Source organism: Onychostoma macrolepis, chromosome 03 (assembly GCF_012432095.1).
Source record: "Onychostoma macrolepis isolate SWU-2019 chromosome 03, ASM1243209v1, whole genome shotgun sequence".
NCBI classification, from domain to species: domain Eukaryota; kingdom Metazoa; phylum Chordata; class Actinopteri; order Cypriniformes; family Cyprinidae; genus Onychostoma; species Onychostoma macrolepis.
This window is the reverse complement of record NC_081157.1, coordinates 15,848,947-15,863,382: the sequence shown is the minus strand read 5'-3', so window position 1 is coordinate 15,863,382 and position 14,436 is coordinate 15,848,947. Positions and strand designations below refer to the sequence as shown.

Genomic DNA, 14,436 nt, shown 5'->3' with positions numbered 1-14,436 from the left:
AGTGATAAATTTTTCCAAACCCCTCCTTTGCGTGACGCTAATCTGCGGTGATTGGTCCGATTGGCCAATTTAATTTAAAGCAGTGTTTGTGAGCGCAGTGCTGCTTTGTGTCCAGCCGAAACAGCTATTTTTAACGCTCCATTCTTTTAACCTAGTGGCAAAGAATGAATTTGCATTTTCATTCAGACCAACGCGAAAATCAAGTTTTCCCAGGTCTGCGCGCACAACAAGTGGGCAGGCAATATGCTAATATTTCATGTTGACGTCAACATGAAACGGCTTGGGATTCGTTTTAAAAACGACTCATTTCAATGATTCAGAGTTGACTCTTTCTTTTAAGAGACAATAACTCTATTCATGGTGTACTTTCAGATTTAAAATTTGCAGGATGTTTTCATTCACTTAGAGATGTGTTACACATGTATGAAAGGTACTTTTCAAAAATCCATAATAGGGGCACTTTAATGTTTTTACTTATGTGATTTTAATGTTTTTACTTATGTGATTTGAATTTAATCTGAATGAAGAGTGTGCTGTAGTTTAGTGCATGCACAGAAGCACTCTCTTTATACAAACTCTGAAATTCTAGATGGTGCAAGCCAATAGGTTCTAATTCAATTTGATGTAATCACCTGATTAGTCACATGGCGCAGCTGATTGTTATTTTTATTTTATTTTTTTCACATCAGCAGCCAACGAGTTTGCTGCTCAGCATTCAGATACTTGGCTAGTACTTGAGAAACCCTCCTCCTTCCCCAGCTCCACCTGTATAAATCCGTATAAAGTACGTTATATATGGGGGGTTTATTTCATATGTTATATGTGCAGCAGCAGTATATCCTACATGCAGCATCACAGCAGCATGTCTGTGGATGTATTGACAGTAGCGAGTCTGGGTATTTGCTCTGCAGCAGCAGCAGTATAGCAGATCTATTCCACCAAGACCAAACTCATTAACAATGCCATGTATATTGCCTTGCTAAAACTCTCCAAGAGTTGTCATGACAGAACTATATATCCAACTAAATAAAATATAGATATTTACTATATACAAACGACCAGTTTAACTACAAACTATTTGTGAGAAAAAGATGTGCGCTAGAAACTGTCATTGTGTGTTTTGCCAGCGTGCTTCATTTAACAACTCACTCACATATTGAATTATGTTTAATATTACATCAGTTATTTAAATTTACATCCTTAATCACCCTTAATCTTGGATATCTCCATTCTGTTCTTTGTTTGTTCTGCTGTTTATTCAGCTTTTGTTTCTGTGAGCACAAACACTGTACACATGCTGCAAGGTATTGGTTTTTGGTATCAAATCATTTCATTCAGAACGAGTACATGAGTACAGTATCGGGCCCGATACAGATAAGAGTAATGTCACATCCCTAATTTTAAGTGAATATCAAAATTCCACAGAATCCACATTTTTATCGATTTTAGATGCTTATATACTTGGCCATCCCAGACGATTCATGGGTACAGTATACATATTGTGAACACACTACGAGATCGTGGAATTCCAAGAATTTCCAAAGGAAGATATGTAGTTTATGAGTAAATGATATGAGTCTGGAATTTGACTGGCCTTGACCAGTCTTATGGGTGTGGTGTTAGGGTGTCTATATACCTATGAGGGTATGTTATTTATAAATGTTCATATTTAAAATATGATTTTAATTTAATATGTCATTCTACCCTGTGAAGCATCCGTACCTGGCATGAACACATAAATTAATAAAATGAAAGAAACATCATTCATCTTAATTATTTTATGACTATTAATTGCCAGGACAACTGTACAAAGGTGGCAGGCATGAAGAGACAGAAGGGATTTTTCATAGGGAGTTTATCCTTCCTCTTACATAAGTTGCCCACGCCTTTCTATTCCTCATCGCTCTGCCCTAGTGAATACCCACCAGGTGGCACAGCACACTACATCATTATGTGTCTGAGCCACCCATACCCACCCCAACACCCCCTCTCTGAGCTTAGCTGCAAAAATCACTCGTAACATATCCAGATGCTGGCTGCTGGAATAGAGGATCAGTCTTATGCTAAGGCCACACTTAATACACATCGAAGCTTTATTAAAGAGCACTAACACACAGCCTAACACACACTGTCAGATTACAGCTATACATACTCACCACCACAGGATATGACAGCTTCATATTCCATACTGCCACAACATTAGTGTTTTAGCATGTTTTTTGTCTGTTTGCTTGTGTTCTTCTGTGGTTGTAACTTGCTAAGGTATCTGGGCAGATGCCAGTGTGTTACTATTTAGTTTCTAGGGTGTTTTGGTGGTTGCATACAAGTCCATCAGTTAAAATAGCCAAACCCCAAGTTTTGGGGATTGTTAAAATTACTAACCTTAACTATCAGAAATTGTAACAGTTATGCATCCCTTGGCAATCATCACTAATAATAACTACATATTCTGAACCTAAGGGAGACAAATTGATTGATAGTTGAAGGCAAACAGTGTATGTGTGTATGGGTGTGTGTGAGAGAGGGGTTAGAAAGATAAAAGTATCTGTTCTTGTCACTAAATCTATCTTTTCACTTGATATCCTTCAGCAAGAGCCCAAATTTACTGTTCTTAGCATGCTATTAGGAAGAGAGCAGCATGCTGGCTGCCTGCAGACACGATTGAGGATTTGAGCTCCCAATCCGGTGTTTTATCCCTCTTAGTTCCTGTCAGAAAAGAAAAGAAGAAAAAGCGAAAATTCTTCCTTTTATTTTCTCTCTTGTCAAAAGAAGAATCACAAATTCCCAAACGTCCATGAGTGATACAGAATTTTTCAGAACTCACAGCTCTTTGGATTACTTGACTCTGATTGGCTGAATTCTCTGTTAAAAATATTCTTGGCCATAAAACTGTACATGGACTAGGTTAATACATTAAAGTGCCCCCATTATGGATTTTTGAAAATTACATTTCATGCAGTTTGTAACACAGCTCTAAGTGAATGAAAACATCCTGCAAAATTTTAAATCTGAAAGTGCACCGTGTATAAAGTTATTGTCTCTCAAAAGAAAGAGTCAACTCTGAATCATTGAAACGAATCGTTTTTAAAACGAATCCCAAGCCGTTTCATGTTGAGGTCAACATTAAACATTAGCATATTGCCTGCCCACTTGTTGTGCGCACAGACCTGGGAAAACTTGATTTTCGCGTTGGTCTGAATGAAAATGCAAATTCATTATTTGCCACAAGGTGCGGCTTTTTGGACCATTAAAAATAGCTGTTTCCCCAGTAACGGCTGTTCTAACAGCACTGCGCTCACAAACACTGTTTTAAATTAAATCGACCAATCACCGCAGATTAGCGTCACGCAAAGGAGGGGTTTAGAAAAATGAATCATTCAGCAAATCGTTTGGGACTCGTTGAGCAAATAAAGTAAAAATAAATGCATATTATAAGAAAATGAAAGTGTTTTTTGACCTTACATGCATGTCAACCTATTGTTGGGGAGTCCCAAAACCAAAATATGAACCTTTCATTACCCATAATAGGGGCACTTTTACAAGGTATACCTGTTCATTCAAAACCCATTTGTGCTCAATTTCATTCACTGTACAATAAATATCACTGACTTTGTGAGGCCTACAGAGGCTGAGAGAGCTCAATGCACTCAGTGCAACTAAAGAAAACACATGCAAATAGAAAAAAAACACCAGCAAATTAAGAAAACATTTTCATCAGTTTGAGAACATGTGCCGCAAATACTCACAGCCCAACCAAATACAGAAACATGCTGCAAGTCACGGCGCGACCAAATGCAGAAATGCGCTGCAAATACAACACAACCAAATAGAGAAACACTGCAAATATTCACAATGCAACAAAATATAGAAACGCTGCAAATACTCACAACACAAACAGATACAGAAAAACACTGCAAACTCAGCACAAACAAGTGCAGAAATGTGCTGCAATTACTGATAGTGCAAGCCAACACAGAAACAAGCTGCAAACACTTAAAATACAACTAAATAAAGAAACACGCTGCAAATACTTACAACACAGTGAAATACAGAAATGCACTGCAAATACTCACAATGCAATCAAATACAGAAACACGCGGCAAATAGTCACAAAGAGACCAAATGCAGAAACGTGCTCCAAATACTTACAACATGACCAAATACAGAAACACACTGCAAATATTCATGTTGCAACAAAATATAGAAATGCTGCAAATACTCACAACACAACAAATTACAGAAACACACTGCAAACTCAACAAACAAACGCAGAAATGGGCTGCAAATACTCATAAGGTTCAAATACTCATAATACAACTAAATACAGAAACGAGCTGCAAATACTCACAACGCAACCACATACAGAAATGCGTGTTTCTGTTTTGTGTTATGAGTATTTGATGTACATGTGTTGTCAGTCTGATTAAGATGTTTTCTTAGTTTGGATGTGTGTTTTTATTTTTATTATTTTTTATTTGTATGTGTTTTCTTCACTTGCAGCGTGTTGAGCTCTCTCAGCCACCATAGAGGCCTCACTACTACAGCAGCAGATCAGATCCATCCTGTGTGATGAACAACCATCTTGTGGTATTTTAACAGGAAGTTGTTAGGAAGACAGAAGCTGCATGGAGAGGTCATACAGAAATGCAAAATCTCTGAAACTTGCAATCTTGCAAATGCAAGAGCTCTGGGGCTGCATGACGTCAAGTGTCACAAAACAGCAAAACACAACAGCCACTGATAGGATCAGGCTGTACAAATAGAACAATAGATGTCAACACAGATCAAGAGACCACTGTCTAGACATAAGCAATCTTCTTGGGTGGAGATGCACTGACATTGTTTTCTAAATACTAGTGTTTGTGGTATTAACATTAATTATTAATCAATTAAATGTTCATTCATTTTAATGACAATCATTTCTGAAATCTGACATTCCTTGTGGGGAAGTTCCATAATGTTTTACTTGAAAGGATGAACTAATTGGCTAAAATCACACATCCCATCACGACACTACTAGAGGAGGGTAAGCTTGATCGATATCAACAATTGTTCCTCTGCTTGTTTAGCATACTTGCGCTGTGGGCTTTTTTTTTTTTTTGTTCTCTGCTTTGTGAACAGCAGTTCCACGTATACACATATTATGTCACTAAACTTGCAGTGTTAAGCTAGAAGGGCCACCAAACCTGACACTGTCTTCTTCTGCTGGTGTCTCATTATTTAGCAGCATTCAGGCAAGACAATACAATAAGGATGGCCTGCTGGCCCACGGTCAGTGTGAGAGAGTTTAGTCAATTGACAGAGCTCTCACTTGCCCTTTTTTAGGTCTGTCCTGCGCTGCCACTCAGAATCGTATAGTATAGTCAAAATCTTTTATGCCTTTTGAATTTAAACATTGTTGTCACAAAATATGGCAATTTGTCACCAAAGTAATGCTATCTAGAAGCTAAACACGTATAAAATGTTTTTATTAAAATTGCTAAAATGATTTGTGATAGTTTTGAAAGCATCAATAAGAATGTGTTGATAACTACAAACCAATCAGTAATGTTCTTCATTGTATATCATCATTTTATATAAAAATCCCTACTGTTGAGCCCTGTTTATCTGCATGCATAATCTTTGGCACTTTACAGATTCTGGCTCATTAAAAAACTGGTTAGTACATTACTTCTGAAAAAGGCCAACATTAAGTCAAGCCAGGAGTCTGCTAAAAGCCATGTAACAAATCAGACATCTTCCAGAAAATAATTTTGTGGTCTAATGAGTCCAAAATTGAGTTTTTTTGGCCTGACAGCAAATTGCTATTTTGGCACAAACCAATTTCAGCCTGCATGTTGCAGATCTACAAGATCTTTAAGAACTCTTAACAGAATAGGATTGTTGAAATGCAATTTAATAAAGATGAATATATATGTATCAGGTGAAAACACAGTTTAAAATGTTTAAGTTTCAGAGAGCTTGTAAATTGTGAACACAGAGTGGTACTCCTCATACAGCCTTCCTAAATATTCATCTCCAACATGGAGATTCACTCACTACAATCCCTTTTCTAGCTCTCTAGCTCATAGTCCTGATGAAACCCCTGAGGTTTTAACCGGAGCAAGATGAACAGTGCTGCCAATGACTCCATCTTCTTCAACCTGATTTTACCACACCAGGGGTCTAACACCTTTACATCTGACCCACTTACAGACAAACCACCACCTGAAGAACCCCACATCTCTCATTTCCTCTGCAATGAAATACTGCAGGGGGACTTATATCACTGTCATACAGAATCAGCAAATCTCTGTTGCTAAAGTCATTTTATGCTCCTCTGTTGGCTGCTTCTCCTTAGTTTGGTCAAATCGACAGATTTCACCAAATAAACCTGTCGAACACTGTGGATACAGCAAGGCAGTATATACAATGAGTATTAACCTCTTTTACACCTCCAACATTAGGATAACTGAAAAATCACACAGTAAGGTGAGGCGTAAACAGTCGCAGCACATTAGTCTCCACTGTTACCATTAAACACAGGGAAATAGCCAGGACAACCATGTCAAAGTGCATGTAGTTTAAGCTTGTTCAAAAATGTTACAGTGCTCATATTGATGTTTTTTACTCTCTTTTTTATGAAATGTTTAGTGAGGAGCATCACTTATTGGACATGTTACTTTGAAAATGTTGCCAAATATGCAAGAATCAACATAATATCAGCTGAGAGCTGAGAGAACGTAATAAGCGTGTATAATTTGTTCATTTGTTCATGTTCATCTTGAACAGATGAACATGAACAATGTTTTATCACATTAGTTCTTGTATGTATCATGGCAGTTAGAAATTAAATGTCCACTGAGTGGCACTAAAGGGTTAATGCTCTATCGCATTTGAAAATAAAGTCCCCCTTACACTAAACCCCACGCTAAACCGAAATTATAGTATTAACAGAAGCAAAAGTGAGATAAAAACACATTTGCTGAATCAAACATGCCATTTTAGCTTGCTTTTACAATATTTTTTCATCCTAATTCATGAGTTTGCCTGCGCATTCAGTCCTGCTAGATAATGGTAAACAAACTTGGCTTGTTGTACTTGTTGGAGGCTCGAACCCGTGGCTTGAACCCCTCTTTTGACTGTGCGCTGTGAAGGAGAAAAAAGAAAAGAGAAAGAAAAAAATGGAAGTATGCTGGAAGAATTGTCACTGGCACGGTGCAGCGACTGCTGTTTATATACGTTCGTAGCGATGATTGACAGGACTGAAATATTAGGCTCCCCACAATCTTAGAACGAGCGATTTGTAAAATGGATGGAATACAATTATTAAACTCTAGGCTCTGTCTGATTGCCTCTTCAAGATGAATCGCTTTATGTATTCCCCAATTGTAAGTCGCTTTGGATAAACTACTAAATGTAAATGTAAACGTTTCCTTTATTGGTATAGCTAATAGTTAACTAAATCATTCTGTAAGAAGCATTGCCTGCTGCCTGTAAGATCTGCCAATCATCCAGGTCAGAGTCAGAAAAACACATTAAAGCATCTTAAGTATTTAGACCACTTTCTATATACATTAAAAGACATTTAACCTCAACACACACTGTGGCATCATAGCAGTCATGATGGCTTTGGGAACTGCCTCGCTTGTTATTAAACTCTGCTTGACAATGATAAGCCGTGTGCAGTGTTTTTTTCAATGGGCCATTATAGTTGAGTTTGTTTTGTTAAGTGAATCAGAGATGTGACACACACAGGTCAACTAGCACTTTCTATGAGCCATGAGTGCGAGTGCTGTGAGAGGAACTCTACAGCATAATAGAGCTTGAGTTATCCAGACACATTAACCTTAAACACACGCTATTAGAGATGCTCTCCTACACCTGCCGTACAACACAGAAACACTGCATTACACATTCAATCACTCTTGCCTCTCCTACACAAAAATAACAACTTTTTTTCTGACCAAGTAAATAACAATGTGCGACAATACTGCCCTGCCAACACTCCGAGCTGACTGGAACTGGTCCTCATGGGCGGAAAACAGCCGTTAGCTTAGCGTGATGGGTGGACAGTGGGAGGAGAGAACAGGCCAAGTGGCCAAAATCTCTGTAAAAGCATGGTGGCCATCTTGGAAATTATTCAAAATTTCCAGTCTGCCTGAATAGAGACAGACTAAAATCTTTTCCATTCAACTTTATAGTGACCACATCTTTTAGGCTCTAAAAAAGTCAACCCTTGTGAAAAAGTACACTTTACGGTCCCTCTAGGATTTGGGTTTTTTTTTTTTTTTTTTATGACTTTTTCAATAAAAATGACTGATTTTGTTGTGGTTATTTAGTTTTTTTGGAGGATCTAAAGTTTTGCAATTATTTTGTGGTGAAATTACAAATTATGCAGGATTGGGGGGGGGGGGGGGAAGTGGCATTTTGCTGATTTTTTTGTTGGATTTAGTGATTTGCAAAAAAGGGGCTGACTTCAACTTTATGGTGACAACATCTGTCAGGCTTTAAAAAGGACAACCCTTGTGAAAAAGTACACTGTACAGTCCCTCCAGGTAATTTCCAGACATTTATGAATGACATCAGGACAAATATGTACAACATTACAAACAGTTTTTTTGTTTGTTTGTTTTTTACGGCAAGTGCACAAAATCCAAAAATTCAGTTAGACAATAACAATTAATTTTTTTGTGAGACCTTATGAGACCACAATTATTTTGTGGTGAAATTACATATTATGCAGGATTGCAAAAAATGCGGTATTTTGATGATTTTGCATTGGATTCAGAGAGTGTGTGATCATGGAAATCTGAAGGGACTGACTTTGGCATACTTTTAAAATGAGCACTTATTATGGAAAAAAAATACCAAAAAAATTGACTTTATGTATGTGCAAAATTTATGTAATGTAATGTTATGAATGTATTGTAATTCATACATTAAAATGCATGTTGTTTACAATTAGATAAAAATGTATTCCAGTTTTAATTAATATTAAATGCGTTTAAAATTAGTTGAACTTAAGAGTGCTCTTTGGCACAGTTAAGTAGGATTTAAGTACATCTTCATATGTTATAGAGTTAAAGAGGACTCACAGTGCCAGGGATACAAGAATTGATGAGTACTGGCGACACAAGCAGCAGTGACCGCTGGCAATGCGGCAAAGCTGAGCAGAACTTTATGCAAATGAGAAGCAAAACAATGTGGCGACTACCAACAGGAGAGCAAAAAGTGAACCACCACAGTGATACAGTTGGACACCACAACAGAATAAGACTAGAAACCAACTAGAACACAGTAAACCAACCACTCAGAGGTTCTGCGATCTCCAGTCATTTAATCTCTGCCAGTGTCAATGCAGCTTATAAGGGCTGTTGTAAAAACCAGGTAATGCCTTTGCCAATTGCTTGCTAATGGTTAGCTTGTGTTTATAAGTGGTCTGACTACTCTTTATACTGCCCTGTCTGTGATGGCTCTCAGCAGTGAGGGTTCAGAGTGGTTCGAAAGGTAAGAGGCTCGTCAGCAGTCGCTGAAGGCTGTATGATACTACGATGCAATATCAAAAACACACACATTTATAGTTATCAGAGTTACGTAATCAGATTAACTTTTTTACAAAGGTAACACGTTACTTTTACATTTACAAGAAAATAGTTACTTTTTCAAATAAGTAATGCAAGTTACTTTGTTTTCCCATTTATTGACTGACTCCATGTTGAAAGAAATTGGGAGTGAGCAGCAGAGGCAGAGGCACTTAATAATAAGCCTGAGGCTTATTAATTTCACTTTTGGTGTGAAAGGGCCATTACAGTTTCCAAAAATATAACTTTTTGGGGGTTTTGTTATTAAAAATAATAACAAAACCCATCTAAGGTGAAAAAAAACAACAACAACGTAAAAGTAACGTAATGCATGGCTTTCGGTAAAAAGTAACTAAATAACGCAATTAGTTAATTTTTATGGAGTAACACAATATTGTAATGCAATTTAAAAGTAACTTTCCCCAACACAGTTTATAACACATTTTCAAGGCTTTCCATCTAACTACGTATCATTAGAGAAAAGTTTAAAAGGTGCACACTTGTAAGGACAGAGATTCTCCAGGGAAACGCGGAGACGTAGGAGCTTCGGGATGAAAGACTTTATTTACAATAACCATCTAGACATACACGATGACAAAAGACTTTATTTAACAGCGACCAAGAGACAATGGACATACCACAATGACAATGTAGACAGAACCCTGACTTGAGGGAACACAGGACTTAAGTACACTGGGGGAAAAGAGATAATTAATGACACAGGACTGGAGACGAATTAACTAATGATGACAAACTAGGACACGGACAGGAACTCCAAATATGGTCACAAGAGGAGGGGAAACACAAGACGCAGAGACACAGTCTGACAGATTCAACTGCATTCAGTCATTTTTCAGCATGACAGCACTGTGCTTAGGGCTGTCTCATATGCAGTGATGGGAATAACGGCGTTATAAATAAACGGCGTTACTAACGGCGTTATTTTTTTCAGTAACGAGTAATCAAACGAATTACTGTTTCCCCCGTTACAACGCCGTTACCGTTACTGACAATAAAATGTGGCATTACTATATTATATTATTAGAATACATTTTTTTAGTTCATCTGAATGGATGCGCAGTGTAGCTGTATTTGACGTACCATAAACTCTAGTGTGAAGGCGCACGACTCGCTGTCGCTTTCTCTCACATACACACACGCAAAGAAAGATACAGAGCAAGAGAGTCTTTCATAACATGCAGAATTGACGCGCTTACATGTAAACGATATTCTTTGTTGTAGTTCCTTTGGAATTCTTCAGCTTCAACTGTCGGTTTCTCTGGTAGTAGGCGGAACTAATGCGCAAGTGACAATCTCATTGGCTGGCGCTCACCTATTATCGTTCCTGTTTTGATTTCAGCAAATCAATTCGAGCGAATGCAGACAACGTGATTAATATTCATGAACCCAGCAGCTCATTAATCCTTAGTGCGTTTTATATTGATGGCAAATATGCATTCATACTTGGTTATTCTAATTACTAAAGTTATATCATCATATAATATTAAATTATCATAATATTATATTATAATGCTTGACTGACTGATAAGTGTCAGTAGATAAATAGTGTAGATTAATGTACAATGTTTTATAATAATAATAATGTATTATTTTTAGTGTCCATTTGATTAATTTAACATATTTAATATTGGGGGCATCCAAAGTTATTTGACATTTGAACATTTTTTTTAAAAGTAAAGCAATAGTTACTTTCCCTGGTAATTAGTTACTTTTATAATGATGTAACTCAATTACTAACTCAGTTACTATTTGTGAGAAGTAACTAGTAACTATAACTAATTACTTTTTAAAAGTAACATGCCCAACACTGCTCATATGGCTGTATGTTATGACAGTACATACTGTATATACCACACAGTAATAGAAATGTGTCAGTCAGTAGAGGTTTTGCTATACAATTTATACAATGTTAGGTATATTTGGCCAACTTATCAGAGGACAGAGTGCTTTCATTATTTACACTCAAAAGTAATTTGTGTGTTATTATGTGAGGGGTGTTGTTATGCACAAAGTGGAGTTCAGATGTTTATAGTTGCCAAGCAACATCACACCTTGAAACACAACCAGAGATTTGAAATGACATGTTGTCAAAGGTGTGCTTAAAGTATATCAGCTACTTTACAGCGGCTTTAAATATGTCTCATCCAATCACAATTCACAGTTTAATCTGTCTTATAATAACTCCTGTTACATAATGCAAAGCTGTGTGCATATGTCAGACTTATTCATATGCCAGACTTACTCATTTGCCTTATTCACTTATTATTTTCATCAGCTATTTTATTTGTAGAGTCCGATGAATTCTTGAAAACATGGACAGAACCACAACATCTAGTCACAGAAATGGAATTCCTTGTATAAAGCAGAATGCCACAGAATTTGGCAAAATTTAGATGTATAAATAGGGCTTTATACTTAAATCAAAGTATGGACTAGTGTCTATATTTGACAGAAAATACTATTGTACAATAATGCACTAAAGTAATAATAATAATAATAATAATAATAATAATAATAATACAGTTTAACTATTTGTTAAGGAATATCACACAATTTCAAAGTTAAAATTTTCATCATTTTTTATTTTTATTTTATTTAATTAAAACTTTGTTGTTCAACACTTTATTTGCCAAAATGAAAAGATTTGTTTAAATTTCATATGATTACATATTAAAATTTTAATTAAATTGTCATTGTCAAAGTTTCATGCATTCATTTGATTACCACTGTTTTTAATAAGACATTTGTATTAAATAATAAAACAAAGAATCCAGAAAAAATTAAAACAGACATCTATCTGTCAGGGTTTTCTCACGTCGGTCTGGTTTATTCTTGTTTTGGTGACACTATCATGTATATTGTGAGAGCATGTGGTTTAGAGTTTTGGATCACGACTCTCCTGTCTAGTTCAGTTGCAGTTTAGAATAGGGGTTCAAACATTCGTGATCCATGTTCGGTCATTCGTTATGGCCACGTTTTCATGTCTTGTGTGAACACACGACTTGTTATGGTATTTATTTCTACATGCCATGAGTTCCTCCATCTATTTTTATCTTAATTGCTCTCTAGCATTACCCTCTTAATTTTCCTCCCTGTTTATTCTCCCTGTGTTCTCTGTCCTATGCCAGATTGTTGGTTCCCAGTAGTGTCTTGCCCTGCTGTGCCCGAATGTTTTCCCCTGCAGGGTATAGTTTTTTATAAATATGATAATGCCTGTTGAGCTCTGTGCCTGAGTCTTTGCCTCTTCCCAACACAAATCCTGACATCTATCTGTCTTATATAAGATTTTGGTCATACAATTGGGTTTACGTCAATACAGAGATACAGAGCAGATTGGTCTGTATCTGGCCTCAGGCCGGACCCACCTCTGGCTCGGTTAATTGGTATCTGTGAACCCAACACCCATAGCAATGCTGCTAATAAAACATGTTTTCTCTGCTGTCGTAGGCACACCCAGGGCTTCTCACAATGATAACATAAAGCAAAGTATTACACAATCTGTGTCTTGAGGTAGAGCTGCACATTTTGTGTGCCAGATTTACTTCTCTTGATATTTTCTCTCTGTTTTCTTTTCCGCCACAGTCCTGCTGTTTATTCTCATTTAAGCATGCTACAATCTGCACTCCCACTCATCCAATAACACATTAGTGCTGATTTACATTGTCTTTTTTTGGTTATATTGTTTGTCTGTGTGTGGTCTATCTGTCTTTTTATCCACCCATTTTTCCTCTCTTGCAAATTGCAATCTCAAATTTTCCTATTTGATATTTTCTGCCTCCACCCACACTCTTTCCTTTACTACTCTCTTCTCATTCTCGCTTTCACTCAACAATAGTTTTTATGAAACTGATAATGTACATAGCTAATTGCTCTCATTTAATCAGACTTTTGACTATAGTCTTAATGCCTGGTCAACTTTAAATGGTCTACTTATTCTGGCCATTCTTTGTAATGAAGTAACCACCTTTTGTGGTTCATAGCGAGGTATTAAATGAAAATGCAATTGAAACGTCTTATATGTAAGTGTCAGTGCATTTAAGAAAAACAAAAGACATTTAAATCACCATTTTGCTACCCTTTTGCTGCACCCTTGGCTCAGAATGCATCCTCAAATTCTCACTGCATTTTGCTACAATTATCATGCGGTATTATGATGAAAATGCAACCCCAAGTGTCCTAACCCCTAAGTCTAAATGCATTTAGGAAAAACAGCAATTAAATGATAATTTTACTACAGTCTTGGCTTGGACATATTAAACATATCTAATCAATTTGGGTAATAATTTTTGTTTTAAGTAACTTAATATTGTTAATAATTATTCAGTTGACTTTGTTATTGAAGTTGTTTGTGTAGGAAAGATTTAATCAATGTTTGGAGTGGCTTTCTGAATTTACAATGTGCAGTTTATATTTTCTTATTTTTTTATTGTTATTGGTGATTCCAGATTGCTGTTATTCAAGAACTTATCATTTCCCCCCCCATTGTGGCTGAGCTACACATTCTCTTCATTTTAAACATAAAACATCCAGAGGAGATGGCACCTACGTTGGAATTCATACAAATGTAAGGAACATATGTAATGAAACTGTGTATAAAGCATTTTGTTGTGTTTCTGTTTAGTTTAAAATAATCAAAGGGGTTAGTTCACTCAAAAATGAAAATTCTGTCATTAATTACTCACCCTCATGTCGTTCCAAACCCATAAGACCTTCGTTCATCTTTGCAACACAAATTACGATATTTTTGATTAAGTCTGAGAGCTTTCTGACTTTCCATAGACAGCAAGGGTCCTTACACGGTCAAGGCACAGAAACGTAGTATAAGGACATTGTTAAAACAGTCCATCTGCCA

The 14,436-nt window shown here is 36.6% G+C and overlaps 1 protein-coding gene across 5 annotated transcripts in view; it reads right to left on the bottom strand.

Moving 5' to 3' along the window:
* prkcab (protein kinase C, alpha, b) overlaps nt 1-14,436 on the bottom strand; it is a 183,283-nt gene that overhangs the window by 141,222 nt on the left and 27,625 nt on the right. Inside the window, exon 3 of one of the 5 annotated variants that reach the window (XM_058768487.1) lies at nt 2,607-2,706. The exons of 2 other annotated variants lie outside the window; for them this stretch is intronic. In XM_058768487.1, coding sequence (XP_058624470.1) covers nt 2,607 — 1 coding nt within the window. In that variant the 5' untranslated portion in view covers nt 2,608-2,706. 2 more of the 5 variants (XM_058768488.1, XM_058768485.1) reach the window with 2 other exon arrangements.